This window comes from Macaca thibetana, chromosome 20, assembly GCF_024542745.1.
Source record: "Macaca thibetana thibetana isolate TM-01 chromosome 20, ASM2454274v1, whole genome shotgun sequence".
NCBI lineage: Eukaryota > Metazoa > Chordata > Mammalia > Primates > Cercopithecidae > Macaca > Macaca thibetana.
The window spans coordinates 19,220,497-19,246,289 of record NC_065597.1 but is presented as its reverse complement, the minus strand read 5'-3'; the positions used below and the strand labels follow the sequence as shown (position 1 = coordinate 19,246,289).

Sequence of the window (25,793 nt, the reverse complement as noted above, 5' to 3'; positions counted from 1 at the left end):
AAAAGGTTACACATCTTTTAATACTTAAGAGGTAGTGTTACAAAGCTGTATGTGAGCATGAAGTTTTCTTAACAGGATTGTGACACAGTTATCATGCCAAAGTACAACAGTTCAAATAAGCACAGAAATCATACACAATATGAAACAAAAGAGCCTAATTGAGCAGCTTTATAACCTTGCATAGAATTCCCTCATCACCAATTTAGATAGAACTGCTTTTATTTTAGCAATGTTCTTTTAATTAAGTTCTAAACATCTAAAACATGGCAAATGTAAATATGTATTATAAACCCTTAATTATGAGGACCACTAAGCATTCTTGCAGCTTTATGCCTTGGAGATAAACTCTTTTTGTTTAAAATCACTCAAAAGTGAGAGATAAAAGTGAATGACATGAAAAAATGTTAAACTTTGTTTACCATGCCCTTCTCTTGCCACCCATATCACTTTACTGCATTGTCTTCGGGAGTTAAATTATGCTTCAATTTACCTAGTGGTTTTTAAGCCAAAATCTCTCCCAACATATTCTACTTCATTGCTAGGTTCAGAAAGACTAGCACTCAGGGTGGGAGGAGAAGTTGATTAACTACTGGGGATCCTGAGGTCTTTACACCATGTACTAGAAAATAAAGATCTTTGAGATCACAAAAGTGTAATATCACTTCTCTGTTTGGGTGAATTTAAACTAGAGCCAAGAAGACCCCTTACTAATTTTTAATCCCACATACTGGTTTAAAAGCATACTGGAGACTACTCTAGTATGGATAGCAAATAAGAAACAAACTTATTCTACATCCCATCACTATTTAATTCAAAATGTGCCACCTAGGGGCAATGCTTTCTATTTCTCCTACCAAAATGGTCTGTTTTCCAATTCCCACCCACAGTTATCTTCACACACACACACACACACACACACACACACACTGATAATTCTATCTCAGCAACTCATTTCCCTTAAACACCACTTTCAATCTAGTTCCTTTTTTTTGTTGTTGTTCTTGGTCAGTCATCTGCTGACCAGCAGATTTTGAAATACAAATACACAGTATCCTTGAAAACTGAAGACGAGTCCTAAAGGTAAAAATATATACGCACTCTTTTAGAGCAAAGCTATTAGCCTAGAAATTTGACTTTCTCAGATTTTCCAAGAAGTCCCTCTATTGGGCTTGGTATAGCAAAGGCAATTGCTTTATATTGATGGGAAAATGTGGGGGTCTCTGTGGTGGGCCAAGGGAATCAAATGTCTGTTCAAGGTCATCCAAGCAACTATCAACTCTAAGGCTTACAACCAATTGCTAGGAGAGTTTATCCGTGTCCTTACTCAAATGACATTGAAAAAAATACTTCCATAGGTCATAACTGCAGAGTAAGTCAATTAATGAAATTACAGGTTATAATTTTTCTAAAAAGTATACAATAAACATAATTTAGGAAGGCAGGTGCATTTATATATTCACATGGTGCTTTTAAAGTAATATCAACCTATGACCCCATTTATAAGTATCATAATTGCCAGTGGGAACAAAATGGTTACAGAAACAAATATGTCTTTTACGATTTAGAAGCCCATAATATCTTATTCTAGAGCACTGCCAAGTAACGAGAGGTACTTAATAAAAAAAGTAATTAGAGCTATAGGCCAACTGATAATATCACACCATTTTTTTTCCTTTGTGATTTAAAAACCTTGGAGATAAATTTCATCATTGCTCTATTAAATACTTATGGCATTAAAAAATTTTATAGTTACTAATTTTGAACTACTTAAAATGTCAAATGTTTTCAGGCTTCACTCACTTTTCCAATTATTACATTGGAATGACTCATTAACTGTAACATAAACAGGCTCATTTTTACCTCCTGTTATGCTATTTTCCCAATTTTATTACTAGAGTACCACTTTTCCATGAACCATAATGAAAATTCATTGGAAGGGGGGAAAAAAACCCAAGCATACCCACTTCCTCTTCCAAATACCAGTGTTCCATGGGCAAACTGAAGCAATAATGATAACTTGTAATGTGTTTGGCATGTACATTCTTTATCACTACACAGTTCTGTAGTTTTTTTGTAACTACAGAACTATGTAACTATAGTTAGTAACTATGAACTAACTATGAAGACCCTCACAAAAAACATTTTGGAAAAAACTTTGTGCTCCAAAAGTCAATTAAGAAACAAAATTATCTTTGCTTGTGCAATTATATATCAGATTGGTCTTTACCAGCACAGAGCCATCCCCCCTTGAAGTAATCTACACTTTGGAGAGCCTAAAAATCATAGATTAAAAATGAGGAAAGCCAGTTTCAAAAGTCAGATAAATGCATACATACACATACAGGCATGCATATCTAATTGAAATACACAGATAGTCACAGCTTAAGAGCTCATGGAGGAAATTTAAATGTTAAAGTCTTAGATATCAAAATTTTCCTCAAAAATATCAGAAGACAATTGAACAGTCAATGCCATTTTTGTCACTTAAAGATACAATTTGTTATAACTTAAAATTACGGGTAAACTATTATTTCTTAAGATTTTAAACCCTGGTTTTAAAACCCCAAATCCTTCCAATTCCAATGTCAATCTTCAGGGTAAATTATTTCATGTCGGTGTTTTCAGTTAATCACAGGGTCTCCAAAACTCTGTAATTTTTGTCTGCATGAGGTTTGGGGCATTTCTTTCTCTTTCTGAGATTTTTCTTTTTAAAGTGATCAAAATCAAACTGATATTAGCATTTGATGCTACAACTCAAGACCTGTTCTTGCATATCTGTTATAGAGTATTCCTAAATATTCCTAAATGAAATACCCATGAAAACAATCATCCACACATTTTATAAGAATTTGCATGCCACCACAACCCACAACATAGGAACATCATGCAACAATATAGGAAGCATCTCCTCTTTAAGCACATACACTGTGATGGGTCAACCCTTCCCTATCATACTGGTTAATTTTAAAAAATATAATTTCAATGATTATAGAGAAATACTAAAGTTGAGGTCAAAATTACCGAATCAATAAAAATGAAAAATAAGCTGTATATAATCATTGAAACACTAGAGCACGGAAGACAATCAGGTCAAAGTTTGCATGATTTAATATTTCACCAGAAATATTCAACTAACAATCTGAACATGCATGTAACAATGTTGGATATGTTTTTCTTACTCTTCCTACTGCTTTCAGGAGCTAGATCGTTCTGTAAACTTTCGGTCAGTGAAAACAAAATGAAAATATTTCTAAAAGGATAGTGAAGGACTTCTTTTCTTTGCTTAACTTTTATTTTTTAAGTTCAGGGTACAAGTGCAGGTTTGTTACATAAATAAACTTGTGTCATGGGGGTTTTTTGTATAGATTATTTCAACACTCAGGTATTAAGCCTAGTACCCATTAGTTATTGTTTCTGATTCTCTCTCTCCTCCCACTCTCCATCCTCCAAAAGGCCTGAGCGTGTGTTGTTCCCCTCTATGTGTCCATGCATTCTCATTATTTAGCTCCCACTTATAAGTGAAAACATGCAGTATTTGGTTTTCTGTTCCCTTGCTAGTTTGCTAAGGATAATGGTCTCCAGCACCATCCATGGCACTACAAAGGATGTGATCTCATTCTATTTTATGACCACATAGTATTCCATGGTATATATGTAGCAAATTTTCTTTATTCAGTCTATCACTGATGGGCATTTAGGTTGATTCCATGTCTTTGCTATTGTAAAGAGTGCTGCAGTGCACATATATGTGCATGTGTCTTTATAACAGAATGATTTCTTAAACAACCTGGGACTAATTGGCAACCTAAAGGTCATATGATTCATTAGTGAACAATATTAAGGCCTCAATATTGATTAATCTGAAGTAGAAGAGATTTAAATTTTAAACATAGTATTAAATCAAGAAAAATTGGTATTTGTAAAGCAGAGCTGATATTCTATTTTTAAAATCTCAAAGCCATGCAATGCCAGTGCCATTATCCCTAATCGTTGTCCACTTACAGTGGATGATCACGAATCTCATCACAATTCCTTTGACACTCAGAGAAAGTCATACTTCAGTTAAGCTCTTTGAGACTATCCTAGTTTTTTGGGGGGGCTTTTTTGTTTGTTTTTCTTTTTGGAAATTGGCCTTTTGACGAGACTTAGAAATCTTCATTTAAAGCTGAACCACTAAAAACAATATAATGAAAAAAAAAACTATTTTAACAAGTGAACATTTGTTTTGGAAAAAAAAACTGCTACATAGGAATAGCAATGTCAATGAAAATGGGTTTTTAAATGATATTGCATCATATTTTTAACTTAATTTTTCAAAAGACTGTAGGAAAAAGTATAGTGTAAATAAAACGGGGCCAAAGATCAGTTCCTGGAATTCTAAAGTAAATACAATTTCAAATACGCAAGTCATTTACACAGAAATTTATCATACTGACATGGGTAAGTGAAAATCACTTGCTTAAATATCATGAGCTCTTAGTGGGCAGTGCTTAAATGAAAATCTATTTTTCAGTTTATTCTAGAAAGTTGGTCAATTTCAGAATTTTTAGAAAGCTGCTGCTTTAAAAGTCACAGGAGCAAAAATACTCTTCTATAAAAAACATTTTCCTCATATGATCTTTGATTCCAAATGCAAGTTTCTGATTAAGATAGAGTGGAATATTTTATGCTCATGAAAATGTAAAATAACAGCAGAATTTTTGTTCAAAATATCTAAGTTGCAATTACTTATACAGTTAATTGAACTTATACTACTTATACACTTCATTGAACTCATATTACTTATATATTTCATTGAATAGCTTATCCTAACACAAATACTTGAGATTAAAACTGTGGGAATTTTACAAACAATTTATACCTACTGAAATATCAAGATTTTTGAACAATAAAGGCTTTAAGAAAAAACATATAAGGAAGACATTAACTTGAAGATATCCTCTGTCATAGTTCCTGGCAATAATAGTATTGCATTCAGTAGCACAACTTTACGAGTATATATTTGTGTGCTAAATAATTAAGACTAAATTTTATCATAGAAGTATAATTTATACACTTTTCATGTCTTATCATTTTATTGTATATTATTTAAATCAGGGTCAATTAACTTTTTATATAAAGTGCCATAAAGAATCTTATGTAAGTAAACATAGTAAGAGGGTAACAATCTTAATAAAATTTAATTGATAAAATTCAAAATATAATACTAATATTTGAGTAGAAATTTTTGTCAAGTAGGTTTACTAATGAGTGGAAGAATAAAATTAGAATTTCATATAATTATTTTTTACCATGAAGAATTCTTCTTTTAATTTTTTTCAACTAAAAATGGAAGAACCGTTTTTAGCCCATGGATCGTACAAAAACAGTCAGCAGGTCAGATTCGGCCCATGGGCCACAGTTTACCAACCTGAGTTTAATATTGTATTATCTTACAATAGAAGTTATACAATTCTGTTAATCTATTTTCTTTAACAAAAATCAATTTAATCTTGATATACTCATTACAATACAGAAATTGCTTATATATGATATAAATTCCAAAATTAATTTTAGAAGAAAATAATCTTTATTGCCTAGAGTAAGCACCAGGTATTATGTGAAAGTTAGGTTTGATCCTCATGTTGGCCATGAGTTATGTTATCTCCAGAGCTGGAGGCTACCTTTATCAGAGATTGTTGAGATGCATGTAATAAGAAGTGGAGAAAATGGACTGAATATATGAAAATAAATCACCATTGCTATTAGAAAAGTGAGTCAAAGTACGTGCTGACCTTTATAAGGGCTAGCCATTTATACATTGTCTCATAGAACTACATTTTATCAGTACTTTACTATTGCATTCTAGTAATTTTATGCTATAGGAATAAATATGACAGGGCGGGGGGGGAAGGAAAAGAAAGTAGCTTCTTGAAAGAATTACAAGGTTAAGTTTTAACAATGTGAGAATCTGTCCAGCTGTCTCCCAGGGCCCACAAGAGTGATCATCTACTCAGGTAATTTGCTTTCACCTATCCTTCAGTGCTTCTTTTAGGGTAGATATCAGATATGGCCTTTATTTCCATCAGAGAAAAGAAAGAACACAGTGAGATGTTAACTTCTAATTAAGTCATTGGTGAGCATTAATTATTCTCAAGAGTAGGGCTCAATATACCAGTGGCTAGAGAGCCCCCCTCATATGACCTGCAAGAGTAAAAGTAAAAGCAAACTCTCATCAGCCTTACTACTGCACCCATTCCTTCTTTTGGGGTAAGTTGACCCCGTCTTCAACCATGTCTTGTTGAAATACTGGATTTATAAGAGCAATTGAAAAATAGAGAAATGTCTCTGTTCTTAATGTATGTCTCTTAGTAGCAAGCAAAGAAACCAAGAACAGCCAGTGCAGTTTCTCAAAGAGCACGCCCTTCTACAAGGATCCATCTCTAAACTTTGATGAAAGGGACACTTCAATATAACTTTAAAAACTCATCTTGATGAGAACAAAGAGAAAAAAATGATGGCTAGTCCGCTGCTTTTGAAATGTCAGACAGGATACTAGTGGGCAGAGAATGTGGTTCATTGAACATATTTCATCTTTAGACAGATAAGCACTTAACAGGGCCACTGAAAATATGCAAGCACACCAGTCTAGTAGTTTACAGATATTTACATACACAATACCTATATACAAATGAGCACATATGCATATATGTGAACATATATGTTTGTCTTTGAACAGAATCCTTCTAATGTAAAGTTTCCCTGCTGCTTAATTGGATCAATTAACATTCAAATTAAGGTGCACCTAATCCCTGAGCTGTACTGGTTTTGCAGAGTTCTGTCCCATGAAAGCTTTCAAACTGGCAACCTTGGGCTGACTCTGTAGATGGCAGATTTGTTCCTGGCTCATCAGCTGTAAATAAAGGGGAAAAAGGTCTTTCTAGTCACTTGAGACACACCTTTAATTTTATTTATTTATATTCAATTCTTTCTGATTCTACTACTGGTATTCAAGACTAGATTCACTTTTTCTTAATATAAAGTCTTGTCCAGAAGAATTATTGCAGTCATTATAATACCTTAGAAATGCATATGCTGGTTGATAGTTGCTTGTCCTTACACTAAATTCCAATCTTGCTGGGAAACATATAGGTACTTGTTCTTCCAAAAAGGATGAAACATAGGAAGTACTTTCCACCAGGGCTTGGTACAAGTAGACCTTACTTCTTCCAAAAAGAAAATACTTCTTAAATATTGAAAAATGAAATAGAAATTGAGAAACGAAATATTTTCTTTTACACATACTGCTGCAAATCATATTGTCAAAATATTCACAATAAATTACTAAATGCAACTTTAATTATGTAAGGTCATTGCATTTTATTTTTGACACTTGAAGAACAGTCAACTCCACATGTATGGTAACCAAGCACTTTGGTTACCATTTAAAGTCAACTTTAAAGTTTTTTATAATGAAAAATCGTGTAGGTTTTGCAAGCTCATCAGATGTTTAAAAGAGCATTAGATTACTTCCTGAACAAATCAAGGCTGAAAGAATATAGAGCCAGCACTGAAATTTTAAGTATCAGTGAGGGATCCAACCAGAGCCAAGCACACATAAATATTACACTCTCCTCAGATCTTTTTCAGCACCTTTTCTTTTCTAAGGAGATACATTGCAAAAGAAAGCTATTTAATGTTGATGTACATCCTACACTTTTTACTGAGCTTCAAGAAAACAAACAAACATAAACAACAGCCCGATCAATTAGATTAATATATTTTAAACCCAGCTACAGATAGTCTAGTGGAAAGACTGAACTGAGTACAGGCCAGATTTAAGCTCTGCTTTTCTTGAGGGAAGGATGCTTGGGGTGATGTGCTTTACATTGTAAGAGTGACCTCTAGTGCTTTTCTTTTTGGTTGAACTTTAGTGGCTAGAAGATGAATTACTTATGCCTTTTCTACAGAACTTCCATTTGTGTGTGGGTGGTGGTGTTTGCTTATACGTTGCAACGTTTGTCAAATGCTACCATTATAAGATTCCAAGGTTTTGACTAGGTGAAATTATACACATTTTATTGATTTATGAGATTATCTCAACATTCAAACTAAAGTTGAATCTGATGTGCAGAACCTGGAGTGAATTTCCTTCCTTCAGAGTGATGGATACTCTGTGATATTAAATGAGCTCATTCTGAACTGAAACACGAAATCACAGGAGCCAGGCACTCTGAGTGGACATTTGACTTGTGCCCATGAGTTTGTAATGTTTTCCCCACATCAGAACTCTTTAGTGTAGTCAAGCGATGTGCCATAGAAATGCCTGATTACTGCTTCTTTTCCCCAAATCTAAGCCTGATGATACAGCAGCAACATAAATTCCTGGACAGGCCTCATAACCATTTCTTGAAAAGCAAATGAGCTTTTCCTTTAAAATCCAAGAAAAAATAAAAAGTTGCATTTGCCAAGCTTGTTTGTCATTAATCAGGAGGGGAAAATTCTACCATTTAGAGAATTTAAGCCAAAGATAACTTTTAAAACTTTTTCCATCTCTAATAAAGAGTGGATGGAGGCAGTCTGCCAAATTATTCTGGATGATATCTAAATTATAAATAAGGTTTCAATCTTCCCTAAATAGGTTCTATTTCATCAGAACATTCCATTACAAATGTATGGAGTTAAGCATTCAACCACAAAGGAATCCTACTTTTGAAAGATCACCTGACTGGTTTTCCTTTAAGCAAAATGTAGGAAGAGGCTCCTCTTTGAGGAGAGCACTGAGTCTCATTCTCTTAGCAGCGAGGGCACGGCTCTTAATATTGAGATTCGCCTCTGCCAGTGCTGGTGCTCCTGAAGTCTGCAGTACATTTCAGTTATTAGCCTGCATCATTTTAAAGATGCAGCCAGCTACTGGTCTGCCCAATTGCAAACTTCAGAAATCTAAGCCAATGCAGCATAACGTAAGGTCTGCCGGTAGTTTTCCTGTTAGAGATAATTCCAATAACATTCGGTAGTTCTTTAAAAAGGAAGAAATGAAGACATTCACAGGCTATTCCCCAGATAAGATGATAATTTCATGTTTTACTAGAACTTGGGCATTCTCAATGAATATTCAAAGACCAGAGGGTAAGATTCTGCGAGTAGACAAAAAGAGAAATGACACTTTGCCTATTTTGACCAGAGCAAGAGGAGAGACAAGTGTTAACCGGTCACATTGGCAAGATTTTTAAGTGATGCTTCGTTTACAGCAATACGCTGTGCAGCAATCCCAGCTGCAAATCATCATCATCAAAACAACAGAATCAAAGTTTTGCAGAGAGCCCCCCTGCAAGTTTTAAATCATTTGCTGTATACTTACAGGAATTCCCAGCTTCGACTCTGTTCCAATTTTGAGTAGATAACAGAAGTAGCGTCTTGAGGACAGCTCCCGTGACAGATCCCATGTTCACATTTATTGGGCTCCCCCAAAAGATCTTGAGAGGCTCTCGGAGCGCTCCAGTCCTGTTCTCAGTAGCTCTCCCAGCTCCGTCTGGGTCTTCAGCCCCTCTAGGTCTCTGTCTCTCCCCCTCCCTTCCTCCTCACCTCCCTCTGTCTTTTCTCCTTCCCTCCTCCCTCTCGTCTCTTTCCCTCTCTCTCTCCCCGTCTCTCTCTCTCTTTTCTCTCTCTCTCTCTCTTTTCTCTCTCTCTCTCTCTCTCTCACACACACACAGCCCTGACTCCTCACTGAAAAGCACTCAGCATCTTTCCTAACAAGCAGCCACACCGCCGAGGCCACGCCCACTCCTCGCAGCAGCGGTCCCCGAAATTGGCAGCAGCATCCTTCCTTCCAAACACACAACAGCGCTCGGAGCTCCGCTGCACCCAGAGGCGCGGCCTCCCGCTCGTGGGCCTCCTTGGGGCTCCCTCCCTTCTCCTCTATTTTCCAATAATCCTTAACCCTTTTCTCCCAGCTGGAGGTGTGGGTGGGGGAAGGGACAAGGCGGTGGAGCCTTCTGATTTTCTGGAGGTCTTGCATTTGGCAGAGCCAGACAACATACTGAGCTATTCCTGATTATCCGGGAGTGCATCCAGGTAAAATTGCATTATGTTTCAAACAAAAGCATAAAATAAGACAGAAATAACTAAGCAGCATTGGGAAACTGTAGCTAAAACTGTCCTCGGGGAAAATACTTGCTGTTGTTTTTCTCTGTTTCTATAAAACTGTACTCTTCAGCGAGGGTGCCAGGATTTTATTATGGAAATTCCCCACATGGGAACAGACATTCCTGCTTAGCAGATATTTAAAATCACCTGGTAGTAGTCTGCAAGAAATTAACATTTCTTATTTTAATGCTTCAGGTGTACAAATCCACAAATGAAATGCTTTGGCTAGATTTATTTTGATGAATGCATCATGCTGTGAATATGCAGTACCATTCTATAATCAAAATTTTTAATAACATTTCCAAAAAGGCCCAAAGTAGGAAATGATGGACCACTGAAGAAAGGCACCCCCACCACTACCACATACACACACGCATACACATTCACGCCAACACTGAACAATGTCACGATGTAATTCAAGTGGCTTAAAGGAGAGAGGAGTAAAGTCGAATTTGGAAGATCAATGACTAAAGAAAAATTACTCTTTGAATGGCTGGTCCATGGATACAACTATTGCTTGAATGGAATTTTAAATTGTCTAAATAATGGAGTTATTATCACATAACAAGAAGCATGTCACATGGTTCGTAGCAGATAAATAATCTATTTAAAATAAATGTCAAGATGTTTTACTGATAATGTGCTAGATTTTATAGAAATGGAAATCCTGGAGTTCTCAAGCGCCTCTTGGTAATCACAAATTGGAAGAAACATAAGCCTTTAACTTTCTTGTGGACTAATGAAAGTGTGGGAAAATGACAGAAATACCCGTAAAAACTAAACATACTTGTTTAGTTCATGCCTGCAAACAAAGCAGAATGCATCTTTTTTCTTTTCCTGTTTTACAAGAGAAAGCAAGAACAGGAAATTTAAATGATTCAAAGAGGTCATAGAGTTAGTAAATAAATGCTGAGGACTGGACTTGGCTTTTCTGACTCCAGTTTTACTGCTCTCACCCTAGGACTTACTGCCCCTAAATCAAAGTATACCTCCTTCCTGACCCTTGTCAGTGGCAGCAAAAACCTTAGATCCTAGGCAAACACAGCAAACACTTTGGGAGGCCAAGGTGGGCGGATCACTTGAGGTCAGGAGTTCAAGACCAGCTTGACCAACATGGTGAGACCCCATCTCTACTAAAAATACAAAAAGTAGCAGGGTGTGGTGGCAGGCACCTGTAATCCCAACTAGTTGGGAGGCTGAGGCAGGAGAATTTGCCTGAACCCAGGAGGCACAGGTTGCAGTGAACCAAGATTACGCCACTGCACTCCAGCCTGGACAACAGAGCGAGACTCTGTCTTAAAAATAAATAAATAAATAAATAAATAAATAATACAATAAAATAAAGAAAGGTCACGGCTTGAGTGTTTATTCTGTGTTCCCAGACTTGCATTCCTGATTTTTTCAATCATATGCTAAGTAAAAGCAGATATAAATTGACAGTTTATGTTAACTAATTATTGAAGGGGATTAAATTTTATTGAACACATACTATATGCCATTTGTTATCTAATTGAATAATTATATCAGTCCTTTGAAGAAAATATCATTATGTCTATGGTACAGTTTTGGGCTCTCCAGAAGAAAAAGGTTGTCTCCTTGTTAAAATGTTATATTTAATTGTTCTCATAAACCAAATTAGAGAATGCATTTTAAATGGATAAGTACACATATCAAAAATGAAAAATAAACATTTTATAACAATAGTAACTTCTTTGGGGCAACGTATGAATTATTATAGTGACCAATACTGGCGGATTTTTCCATATCAATGGCTACAGTAATAGAAGGAACTGGGGGCTAGCACTCAGTAGAAGACCTGAGCATTTCAAGTCACCGCAAAACCTGTTTCTGCCTGCGGGCTGCAGAGGGGTAGAGAGTTGCATAGACAAATGAAACAGTGAGTGCTTGAGATATGGTAAACAGAGAGGCCTCAGCCGGGCGCGGTGGCTCACGCCTGTAATCCCAGCACTTTCGGAGGCCGAGGCGGGCGGATCACGAGGTCAGCAGATGGAGGCCATCCTGGCTAACATGGTGAAACCCCATCTCTACTAAAAGTACAAAAAATTAGCCGGGCGTGCTGGCGGGCGCCTGTAGTCCCAGCTACTTGGGAGGCTGAGGCGGGAGAATGGCATGAACGTGGGAGGCGGAGCTTGTAGTCAGCAGAGATCGCACCACTGCACTGCAGCCTGGTGACAGAGCAAGACTCTGTCTCAAAAAAAGCAAACAAACAAAACCAGAGAAGCCTCGACACAAATTCAGCTTCCACTGTTGTTTTGATTAAATGACTCAATGACGTTGACCTTTGGTTTGCTTATTTTATAATGAAATAGGAGAATCAAATAGGAGAACCATGACCAAAGAGCTATTGTGATATAACGCATGACAACTATTGAATGCCTTGTGCTTAGTGGGCCCTCACTTACTTCATTCAGCTTTAGACCTCTGCATTAGAACTCTACAGAGAATTGGTCTAAGTAGGCAATGTCAGAGCTTGGCCACGCAGGTTCAGCAACTGTACAGGTTCCACCACCCACCAGCTGCATGACTTTGGGCAAGCTGCATCAGCATAATAATCCTTGAGCCTTAATTTCCTCATCTGTGCACCCAGGATGAGTACAGTATTAACCTCGTGGTTAAGACAATGTCCTGTAAAATGAGCGTGCGTAGGAGGCACATGATCAATGTTCCTTTTGTAATCATTACATTAGTACAATTCACACAGCACAGATAAGAAATCTGATGAGCAGAGGGATTACAGCTTACAGTGGGATATGACCCACTGGTGGCAGAAAAGGGTTGGTCTCCAAGACCTACTAACTTGTGCATCATTTCTCTATTCCCACCAGGATGGTTTTTAATATCAGAAAATCGAAGGAAAAATCAGAAAAGTGTGGAGACCTAATTTTGCACACCTGTACTGCTGATTCAGATTCCTTGAATCACTTTTCCCTGTGTCTACATTTTGGTTATATTTTCCACCAATTAAGAAAAGACCCTGGTGTTTAAGGTCTCCCATGTCCATACTATAGGTCACACCCTGCCTGACAAAAGCAATGTAAATCAGATCACAATGTTGAAATTCATAAAATCAGGCTTTGAATTATTTTCTTGTTACAACTTGCCAGAGAACTGCATGTCCCACCACAGTGGTCCATGGAGGATCCTAAATTATAGTTTAGGCTAGAAAAGGCCCAGAAGGCAATAATGGAACTACATTACATTGAAAGACTAGAAAGAAATTAACATACCTTGTTTTGTTTCCTTTATTCATCTAACAGTTGGTTTACCCTACATTTCTACTATAGCGATCTTCTCATTTCAAATCTGGGTAATCATTTCATTTCTTTTACATTGTTTGATTTGTCTTTATATCTTCAAAATGAAATGGATACTTTTTAAACATTGTGCTTTTACCTTCATTTTTTATTGTAGTTAAAAAAACAACATTAAATTTACCATCATAATCATTTTTTAGATCAGTAGTCATAAGTATATTCACCTTGTTGTGCAACAAATCTCTAGAACTGAAACTCTATACCCATTAAACATTAATTCCCTCTCTTCCCTCCCCTCCTGCAGTCATTGGCAACCACCTTTCTACTTAATGTTTCTGATTTTGACTACTTGAGATGCTTCATATGAGTGGAATTATACGGTATTTGTCATTTTGTGACTGACTTCACTTAGCACGGCGTCCTCAACGTTCATCCATATTGTAGGATGTGACAGGATTTCCCTCTTTTTAAGGCTGCATAGTATTCCATTGTATGTATATACTGTATTTTCTTTATTCATTCATCTGTCAGTGGACATTTGGAATTCTTCCACCTGTTGACTATAGGGAGTAATGCTACAAAGAACATGAGTGTGCAAGTATTCCTATAAGATAATGCTTTGAGTTATTTTAGATCTATATCTAGAAGTGGGACTGCTGGAACATATAATCATTTATTTTTAATTTTTGAAGAACCTTTATACTATTTTTTATAACAGCTGAATCATTTTACGTTTTTACCAACAGTGTACAGGGCTTTAATTTCTCTGTATCCTTATTCAAACTCATTTTCTATTATTTTGATAGTGGACACACCAATGGATATAAGATGATATCTCATTGAGGTTTTGATTCGCATTTATTTTGATCAGTGATATTAAGCATCTTTTCACATGCTTGTTGTCCATTCTTATGTCTTCTTTTGAGAATTGTCTATTAAATTCTTTGTTCATCTTTAAATCAGGTTATTTGTTTTTGGTATTGTTGAATTGTAGAAGTTTCTTATGTATTCTAGATATCAACCCCTTGTAAGATATATAACTTGCAAATATCTTTTTCTGTTTTACAGGTTGATTTTTCACCTTTTGTTTCCTTTTATGGACAGATGTTTGATGTAGTCCCATTTGTCTGTTTTTGTTTAGTTACCTGTGCTTTTGATGTCATATCCAATGAATCACTGCCAAATTCAACGTCGTTTATGCTTTCTTCCAGTGGTTTTATAGTTTTAGGTCTTATATCTACGTCTTTATTGAGTTAATTTTTGTCTGTGAGGTAAGATAAAGCTCAAACTTCATTCTTTTGCATATGACTATCCACTTTTCCTACATCGTTTGTTGAAGAGACTGTCCTTTTCCTCCATCGTGTGGACTGGCACCCTTGTAGAAGATCACTTGGTAGTATACACCAGAGTTCATTTCTGGGATCTGCATTCTGTTCCATTGGTTTATATATCTGTTTTTATGCCACTACCACAGTAAACTTGACTATTGCTGCTTCATCATATGTTCTGAAAGGAGGATTGAGGCCTCCAATTTAGTTTGCTTGTTTTCAAGATTGTTTTGATTATTCAGAGTCCCTTGAGATTCCGTATGAATTTCAAGTTTTTTTAATTTCTGGAAAAAAAAAAGTCACTTGCATTTTGATAAGAATTGCATTTAATTTGTAGATCACTTTGGGTAGTATGGATATTCTAACATTAAGTTTCCAATCCACAAGCACAGGATGTCTTTCTCTTTATTTGTGTATTCTTTTATTTCTTTTAGCAATGTTTGATGGTTTTTTAGTGTATAACTCACACTTCCTTGATTAATTTTATTGCTAGTTATTTTATCCTCTTTGATGTTATAGTAACATCTTAATTTCTTTTTTGAACTGGTTATTGTTAATGTATAAAAACGTTGCTTATTTTGTGTGTTGATTTTATATTCTGCAACTTTGTTAAAATCATTTAATTTGGGTGCATTTTATTTCTTTTTCTTGTCTAATCCCTCTGGCTAGGACTTCCAGTACTATGGTGAATAGTAGTGGTGAAAGTACACCTCTTTGTCGTGTTTGTTATCTTAGAAGAAAAACTTTCAGCCTTTCTTCCATCGATTATGATGTTAGCTGTGAACTTTTTGTATATGGATTTTATTATGTTGAGGTAGTTTCCTTCTATTTCTAGTTAGTTGAGTATATTTATCATGAGAGGGTATTGAATTTTGTCAAGTAGTTTTTCTGCATCAGTTGAGATAATTACATGGTTTTTTTCCCTTCATTCTGTTACTATGATGTACTATAGTAATTCATTTTCATATTTTGAAACATCCTTTCATTCCAGGCATAAATCCCACTTGGTTATGGTGTATAATCTTTTAATGTGCTATTCAGTTTCCTAGTACTCTGCTGAGGATTTTTGCATTAGTATTCATCAGAGATATTAGTCCATAGTTTTTTTGTTGTGTCTTTGTCTGGTTTGGATATTAGGATAATGCTGGCCCCATAAAATGAATTTGGAAGTTTTCTTCAAATTCTTTGGAAGAGCTTGAGGAAGACTGGTCCTGGGCTTTTCTAGGTTGGGAGGTGTTTGCTTACTGCTTCAATCTCCTTAACTAGGTAAAGGTCTGTTCATGTAATTTGTTTCTTCATGATTCAGTCTTGACAGGTAGTATGTTTAGAAAAATTTACCCATTTCTTCTTGGTTTTCTAATTTGTTGGCACGTAATTGCTCAAGTAGTTCTCACAAAACCTTTTCCTTCTCACTTGAACTGTAATACCTCTTCTTTCATTTCTAATTTTAGTTTTTTGAGTCTTCTCTTTCTTCATTGTTAGTCTAGGTAAGGGTTTGTCAATTTTGATGAAGTCAGCTCGGTTTTATTGATTTATTTCCATTCTTTTATTCACAATTTCATTTTTCTTTTTTCTAATTTTTATAATTTTCTTCCTTCTGCTAACTTTTGGTTTAGTTTGTTCTTCTTTTTCTAGTTCCTTCAGGTGTAAAGCTGTTTATTTCAGATTTTTCCTTTTTTAATTTTTATGGGTATATTTAGGTGTATATATTTATGACATACCTGAGATACATTGATACAGATATACAATGTGTAATAATCACATCAGGGTAAATGGGGTATGCATCATCTCAAGCATTTATCCTTTCTTTGTGTTACAAAAAATCCAATTATACTCTTTTAGTTATTTTTACATGTACAATAAAATATTTTACCTTAGTGACTCTGTTGTGCTATCAAATACTAGAATTTATTCATTCTTTATAACTGTATTTTTGTACCCATTAACCATCCCCACTTCCCCCTCCCCTCCCCCAGCCTTCTGAGTCTCTGGTTATCATCATTCTATTTTGTATCTCCATGTGTTCAATTGTTTTAATTTTTAGCTCCCACAAATCAGTGAGGACATGTTAAGAGTGTCGTTCTGTGTCTGGCTTATTTCACTTATGAGAATGACCTCCAGTTTCATTATGTTGTTGCAAAAGACAGGATCTTGTTCCTTTTGATAGCTGAATAGTACTCCATTGTGTATATGTACCAAGTTTTCTTTATCTATTCATCCATTAATGGACACTTGGATTAACTCCAAATCTTGGCTATTGTGAATAGTACTGCAATAAACAGATATCTCTTTGATACATTGATTTTCTTTCTTTGGGGTATACACCTAGCAATGGGATTGCTGGATCATATGGTAGTTGTATTTTTAGTTTAGAAACCTCTATATTATTATCCATAATGACTGTACTAATTTACATTCCTAACAACAGCATATGAGGGTTCCCCCTTCTCCATATTCTTGCCAGTTTTGTTATTACCTATCTTTTGGATAAAAGCCATGTTAACTGGGGTGAAATGATATTTCATTGCAGTTTTGATTTGCATTGCTCTGACGATCAGTGATGTTGAGCACCTTTTCATAAACCTGTTTGCCATTTGTTTGTCTTCTTTTGAGAAATGTCTATTCAGATATTTTGCCCATGTTTAATTAGATTATTAGATTTATCCTATGGAGTGGTTTAAGCTCCTTATATATTCTGTTTATTAATCCCCTATCAGATGGATACTTTGCAAATATTTTCTCCTATTCTGTGGGTTGTCTCCTAACTTTTTAGGTGTTTCCTTTGCCATGCAGAAGTTTTTTTAACGTGATATGATCCCGTTTGTCCATTTTGGCTTTGGTAGCCAGTGCTTAAGGGATATTACTCAAGAAATCTTTGCCCAGATCAATGTCCTGGAGTGTCTCTCCAATGTTTTCTTTTAGTGGTTTCATATAATTTTTCCTCTTTTAAGTGTAAGTGTTTGCCATTATAAACTTTCTTAGTACTTATTTCACTGCATCCCACAAGTTTTGGTATGTTGTGTTTTCATTTTCATTTGTCTCTAGACATTTTCCAAATTCCCTTGTGATTTCTGCTTTAACCCATTGGTTGTTTAAAAGTGGGTCGTTTAATTTTTACATATTTGTGGATTTTGTTTTCTTCCTGTTATTGACTTCTAGTTTCATTGCATTGTGGTCAGAAACTTACTTTGTATGATTTCCGTTTCCTTAAATTTGTTAAGACTTGTTTTGTGGCCTAACATGTGGTCTGTCTTGGAGAATGTTCCATGTGCAGTTGAGAAAAACATGTATTCCACTGCTATTGGGTGGAGTGTTCTGTATATGTCTATTAGGTCTAATTGGTATATACTGTTACTCAAGTCCTCCGGTGTTTTTTTTTACTTGACAGATAAAATTATATACATATATATTTATGTACAACATATATATTATGTACAACACAGTGTTTTTAGATATATATACATTGTGGAATGGCTAGATCAAACTCATTAACATGTATATATATTATCTTAGCCCACTTTTTGCTGCTGTGACAGAATACCTAAGACTGGGTAATTTATAGGGAACAGGAATTTACCTGGCTCACAGTTCTGGAGGCTAGAAAGTCCAAGAGCATGGTACTGGACTCTGGTGAGGGCCTTCTTGCTGCGTCATCCCATGGCAGAAACAGGAAGACCAAGACAGCCAGAGAAGGCCAAACTCACTTTTATAACAAGCCCACTCTCATGATAACCACTTTCATGATAAAAAATATTAACTCATTCACAAAGGCAGAGTCCTCTTGACTTAAACACATGTTAATAGGCCCTACTTTCCAACACTGTTGCATTGAAGAGTAAGCTTCCAACATATGAACTTTGGGGGACACGATAGCATGCTTTACTTCATATAGTTGTCATTTTTGTGGTGAGGACCCTTAAAATCTACTTTCTTTGCACTGTTCAAGAATATACTACATTGTTGTTAGCTACAGTCCTCATAATGTATATTATACATATCTTGAACTTACTCTTCTTATCTAATTGAAATTTTGTAACCTTTGACCAACATCTTCCCAACCCTCTTCCCCACTGCTTCCCCATCTTCTGGTGAGCACCATTTAACTCTCTATTTCTATGAGATCAACTTTTTTAGATTCCATATAGGAGTGAGATCATGCAGTATTTATCTTTTGGTGCCTGGCTTATTTCACTTAACATCATGCCCTTCAGGTTCATCCATGCTGTTAGAAATGACAGGATTGCCTTCTTTTTTAAGGCTGAATAGTATTCTAATGTGTACACATACACCATATTTTCTTTATCTACTCATCTGTTGATGGGCACTTATGTTGATTTTATATCCTCACTATTCTGAATAACGCTGCAGTAAATATGAGCACGCAGATATCACTTTGACATAGTAATTTATTTTTTTTTTCTTTTAGATGTATATCCAATAGTGGGATTGCTAGATACAAATTATATTTTTAACTTTTTAAGAAACTTCATACATTTTCAATTAATGGCTGTACTAACTTGCATTCCCTCTATTTTTTAATTGTGCTTTTATTTCGTTGTTTTATCCATACCTGAAAGTAGAGTATTGAAACCTCCTACTACTATTAATTTCCTTTCTGTTTTTCCCTTTATTTCTATCAATGTTTGCTTCATGTATTTGGGAGCTCTAATGTTAACTGCTTGCATATTTGTAAGTGTTCTATCTTTCTGGTGAATTTGGTTTTTTATAATTACGTAATGTACTCCGTCTCTTGAGACAGTTTTTATCATACAGTTTACTTTGCCCAAGTTAAGTATAGCCACCCCTGTTCTCTTTAGGTTTTTACGCATGGAATACTATTTTCTATCCTTTCACTTTCAACCTACGTGCATCCTTAGATTTAAAGTGAGTTTCTTGTAGACAGCATATGGTTTAATCTTGTTTGGTATCAATTTATCCAATCTATGTCTTCAAATTTGGGAGCTTAATTTATTTACATTTAAAGTAATTATTGTCAGGAAAGGATTTACTATTTTTATCCTGTTGTTTTCAGTATATAATATAACTTTTTTGTCTCTCCTTTTCTCTCTTGCAGCCTTTTTCTGTGTTTCATTAATTTTTATAATGACATGTTTTTATATGCTTCTTGTTTCTCTGTGTATATTTTATAGATATTTTATTTGTGGTTACAATTGTAATGACATAAAACATTTTAAAATTGTAACAATATATTTTAAACTGATTGCAACTTAATTACATATAAAAACTACTCTTTTACATATCTGTTATTCCTGTACAAATTAGCTTTTTATATTGTGTGTCTATTAATATGAAGATATAACTATTACTCATGCTTTTGTTTTTTAAATTCTACAACACATTAAAAATTATTTGTGTATCTGCATTATAATACTATAGGATTCTATATTTTTCTATATATTTACCCTTACCAGGGAGTTTTATATTTTCATGTGGTTTCCTGTTGCTATTATTCTTTCACTTCAACTTGAAAGACTACCTTTAGTTTTTCTTGTAAGGTAGCTCTAGTTGTAATTAACTCCTTCCATTTTTATCTGGAGAAGTCTTCATTTATTCTTTAGTTCTGAAATACAGTTTTGCTGGATATAGTTTCTTAGTTGGTAGTTTTTCTTCCAGAACTTTGAATATATCATCCCACTTCCTTCTGGCCTGCAAAGTTTCTGTGACAAATCTGCTGATAATCTAATAGAAGGTCCCTTGTATATGGTGAGTCACTTTTCTCCTGCTGCCTTCAAAATTCTCTTTGTGACTTTTGATGGTTTGATTATGATGTGTTTTGGTAATATCTCTTTAGAGTTATCCTAGTCAGAGCACTTTCAGATTTTAAATTTGTGTGTCCATTTCTCATTTCAGGTTTGGGAAGTTTTTGGTCAATATTTCTTCAAGAAAGCTCTCTGTCTCTTTCTGTCTTTCTTCTTCTCAGATTTAATAAATGCTTTTGTTGTTTCACTTGATGGTGTCTCATAAGTCCCTTAGTCTGTCCTTTTCTTTATTTTTTTTTCTTTTTGGTCTTCTGCTTCAATAATTTTGAATTTTCTATTTTTGAGTTCACTGATTCTTTTTTCATCTGGGCAAGTCCGCTGTTGAGTCTCTCTAGTGAATTTTTCAACTCAGTTGTCATGTTCTTCAGCTCCAGAATCTCTGTCCATTTCTTCACAGTTTCCCTCTTTATTCTTATTTGGTTTATGCCTTGTTTTCCTTATTTTATTGTTTATACTCTCTTTTAATTCATTGAGCATCTTTTTGAAGATTATTTTGAAATCTTTCACTAGTAATCCATATATCTCTGTTTCCTTAGGGGCAATTTCTGGAGAATTAGTATGTTTCTTTGACTGGGCCTTATTTCTATTGTTTCTTTATATGCCTCCTTATCTTCCGTTGGGACTTAGGCATTTGAAAATCAGCTAACTCTCTCAGTCTTTGTGATCCAGTTTTGTGCAGGGAAGACTTTCAACAACCAGATGGGCTATAGCTTCTGGAGACCTCTCAAGACTTTTCTGAGGCTATGTCATCTGTGGGTTTGTGTGTAATCTAATTAAAGAGGTTTGCCAATTCCTACTCAGAAGCGCCCCTGGTGACTTTCTGTGGTACTGCAGACTGGTACTACACCAAGCCATGTTAATTGCTTTTGTTCTCAGCCGCCCCAACCAGGTTCCCTACTCCTGTCAGTACTTAGAAAAGATAGAAACCAGTTCCTCAGGAAGCCCTATAAAAATTCAAGATAGCTAACACATTTTTTACTCTAACATATTTTTCCTCTCCTATTTATCTTCCCAGACAGAAGTTGGAAATGTTCTCCTAATTGCACCGCGCTGTACTAGGAGAAGGGCTTTGGGAAGTATCATAAATTTCCTATGAGGATTCCATTCAGTTGGCATTGTGCTTGCCTGAGGTGCATAAATCTCCTACCTGGTTTTTTTATTTTGCAAAAAGGCAATTGGATATATACTGTTGTTAAACTGATATCTCTGGGGGAGCAGGAAAATCTGAGTCTTCCTATTCTGCCATTTTGCTGATGTCATTCCTCAAAATTGATGTTTTTTAAACTAAAGCATAGAAGTGATAAAAATTTTGCCAAAACCCTGTTTCAAACATATTCTGAATAATATAAACAATGCTTCCTATGATATTACCAGTAAATATACAAAAATAGTCATTGTTGGATTTGAACTTTTAAGCATTAATATATTATTAATGATATTTACTTTATTTTATGTTGCACATTTAGTTAAGAGACTTGGCTTTCAACAGCATAAATGCATTTTATTAGCAATTTTTATGTGTCCCTAAGCACTACTGTTTTGTTTTCTCTTTTAATCTGTATATTACAGGTAGTGCAAGTGATGACTTTGATAATAACACATATACTAAGCTTTGCAATTTTATGAACACCCAAAATTCTAGCAGCACACTTTTTCTACTAACATCTCACCTGATACAACCCTTCCATTATAAAGATTTACTTAGCAAATAAGATAAAAAATTATAGCCAACACTGGATGTCCTCTTCAAAAATATAGTAATAATAAAAGATATTTATGTTTCTTATGTTGAATGGCAACTTTACTTTCTTTAACATTGTTAAAGAAACTTTGGAATTTTTGCTTACCCAAACAAATTATACACATATATGTATATATGTGTGTGTATATGTATACTATAAAAATATGTATATATATATTACACACAAGCTCAGTGATCTCTTAGTCTGCCATATTTAATATGCTATTACATTCAGAGAATTTTTTATATCAGGTATGTTACTTTTAGTTCTGCAACTCACATCCTTTTTATTTCTTCCATGGTACTACTTTTTGAGCATATAGAAAATAATTAAGTCTCTTAACATCCTTATTTGCTCATTCTACATGTTTGTTAGATTATAATAACAATATTAGATTATTATTGATTATTTTTCTTATTATGGGTTGTATTTCTTGCTTTTTTGCATGTCTGGCAATCTATAATTGGATGCCAGATGTTGTGTGAAATTTACATTATTGGTTGCTAGATTTTTGCATCCCTACAAATATTCTTGAGTTTTATTCTAGGCTGCAGCTAAGTTACTTAAAAATAATTTGATTAACTTAAGTCTTGCTTTTATAATTTTTTTAGGTGAGTATGAAGTAGTTCTTAACCTAAAGCTACTGAGACGAGACTTTCCTGAGTATTCTATCCAATGCCCTATGAATTATGAGTTTTTCTTGTCTGGCTAATAGAAATAAACACTATTCTCAGCCCTATGAAAGTAGTTAAACCTCTTCCTTCTAATTATTTGTTTGTTTTTTCATTTGTTCTAGAAACAGGGTCTTGCTCTATCACTCAGGCTAGAGTGCAGTGATGCAATCATCCCTCTAATAGTTCTTAATGTTTGTTCCTGGTCCCAGATAGTTTCTTCACACACATGTGCTGATTAGTATTTGGCTGAGTACTCAAGAGGAACCTTCCACAGATGTATAAGTTTCTCTCTCTATGCAATTCTCTTCTCTCTTGTACTTTCTCCTGTGAATTACAGCAGCCTTCATCTTCCAAACTCACAGATCCATCTCCTCAACTAAGGGAACCCATCAGACTCAATCTAGGTTTCCCCTCCCTATACTATGGCCTGGAAACTTTCTACAGGCAGTCAGCTAAGGCAATTAGAGAGATCACGTTGTTTCTCATCTTTCAGAGATGATTGTACTTTGTCACTTGAAACCTAGTATCTTAAAAGTCATTATTTTATACATTTTTGTCTCTTTATTTTGGTTATTTCAATTACAATATAAATCTGATCCCTGTTCTTCTATATTGGGTGGAAGTATTTTTTAACTGATGGTTTTATATACTTCTCTTATGCACGGGATGAAAAATGTGTGACATGAAGAGTATTCTATCTAAATTATTTCCCTCCAACAAAAGTTAGTCAACCATCTCTGAGCAATGGGAAACATAAAGTTTAAATTTTTTTCTAAAATATTACAAAATAATTTTTCTTTTTAAAAACAATTTGCTTTAATATTTCTGTAAAATAAGTACTATATGAATGCTCTCATCTCTAATTTAATATCACGAGGCATCATAACACCAATATTCACTGGCAAGTATGTTTCTTTATATATAAAAAAATTTTATATATAAAAAATCATATATATACGATTATTCTTGGTTTAGGTACCTTCTTTGGTATAGAAAAATAAGTCTGACACTAAATCAAGGTTTAACTCAACACATAAAAAGAATGCATGTGTAAAATTGGAGTGACATTTCAGGAGTGAGAAAATAAATCATTGATTTCACCAAAAGGTTTTAAATACATTTAGCATAAGACAAAACACTTAACCCCTTAAACAGAGATAACAATATGCTTAACATTCAAAAATACTAAAAAGGGGAGATTAGATCACCCATATCTGAACCTCAAGATTTTCAGCCATTTTCCTAGGAACCAGCCATGATTTATCGCAGTGCAAAGATTATCTGATGTAAGAGGGTTGAACAGAAAAGAACATTTAAAAAAAGCAGAAAGTGTAGAGTGTGGTGAGGGGGAATGGGACTATGAAGAAAGGGATAATTAAGGTGTCAAAGATGGGTTTGCCTCCTGTATAGTTTTGTTTCCATGAAACCCGGTGACTGCAGCATTCAGAATTTCACCTCCCTGATAGAAAAAGCTTATCCCAGTAGGAATGAATAGTGTTAGAAAATATCATGCTTAGATTTGTGATGTCTTTATAGTGAACTGATTTAAGCTTAAGGGAACACACTTACTATACAAAACAAAGAATTCAGTAGATGAGGACTCTGAAAATTTTATATATCTACCAGTATTTATGTTTTAGAACTTCAGACTGCCTCATGGAATGTTTCCATTTCTCAGAATAATGAAGCAGAAACAATTTTGGCCTCGGGCAGGTCCAGGGAAATCAAATCCACCTACCACCTAGATCTTCAGATCCACAACACACAGCAAGTTTCATGCCTGTCAACTGATGTGCCTTAAGGGAGCAATTCTCCAACTCTCAGGTAGAAAACTACTGTTATAGAAGAGTGAGGATAGCTGGGGTTAATCTCCTACAAGTAAAATTGGTTGTTCCTTTTGCAAACACGGCAATGGTGCCATCTTTACAGAAGCAGGAAATGGAAGAAAGCAGTTACAGAGTTCACTTGTCTTTTAAAGAGGCTAGCTCACTTTATGTGTACTATCTGAGCACTTCCCAGTCAGAGGCTGGGGAGTAAGCCCTGTAAAGTAGATACACGCATGAAATCATTTCGTCTCGACCTACTATTCAATATGGTAGATACTAGAGTCAATTGCTCACTCACACTGACCATATTTCAAGGGCTTAATAATAATACATGTGGCCAGTAGCTACCATATTAAATAAAGCAGATATAGAACATTTTCATCAAAGCAGAAAGTGGTACACTAGATGCCTTTAAAGCTGGGTAACATTATTACAAATTGCCAATGTTTCAGTAACTAATTTCTCCAAGAAAAGCATTTAATAGCAAGTTTCCTTCCAATCTTACTGAAATTACATATGTTAAATTTTTAGGTCATAAAGTCTCAAAAGGAAAAAAAAAATGTCTCTTTGCTCTTTATGGATAAATATTGAACTCAGTGAAATAAACCACCTAGATTGCGCACACATAATATTTTTGTGGTATATGTTGATACATCAAGGTGGTAAATAAAAGTGAAAGATTACATGCAGGGTAACTTACTAAGAGTATACAATCAATAGTCCTCTGAAACAAATTACTGTGCATGCTTCCATGTTCACTGTAGTATAATTCACAGTAGCCCAGATATGGAATCAAAGCGATCAGTCACCAAAGCGACCATCAACAAATGAATGGATTTTAAAAATGTGATCTATATACACAGTAGAATACTATTTCACCTTTAAAAAGCAGGAAATAGTGGCTCATGCCTGTAATTCCAACACTTTGGGAGGCCCCGGCAGGTGGATCACAAAGTCAGGAGCTCAAGACCAGCCTGGCCAAGATGGTAAAACCCTGTCTGTACTAAAAACACAAAAATTAGCTAGGCGTGGTGGTGGATACT

General features: G+C 35.0%; 2 protein-coding genes across 2 annotated transcripts in view; one reads left to right on the top strand and one right to left on the bottom strand.

Moving 5' to 3' along the window:
• The window catches only part of CNTNAP4 (contactin associated protein family member 4), a 990,511-nt gene that overhangs the window by 270,814 nt on the left and 693,904 nt on the right, over positions 1-25,793 (bottom strand). Inside the window, exon 2 of the mRNA XM_050772661.1 lies at positions 9,341-9,895. Within this exon, the coding sequence (XP_050628618.1) occupies positions 9,341-9,425 (85 nt within the window). The 5' untranslated portion in view covers positions 9,426-9,895. The remainder of the gene's footprint in view (positions 1-9,340; positions 9,896-25,793) is intronic.
• Positions 9,822-25,793, top strand: part of LOC126943763 (60S ribosomal protein L18-like) — a 42,890-nt gene continuing 26,918 nt past the window's right edge. Inside the window, exon 1 of the transcript XR_007721842.1 lies at positions 9,822-10,053. The gene's annotated coding sequence lies outside the window, so the exon portion shown is untranslated. The remainder of the gene's footprint in view (positions 10,054-25,793) is intronic.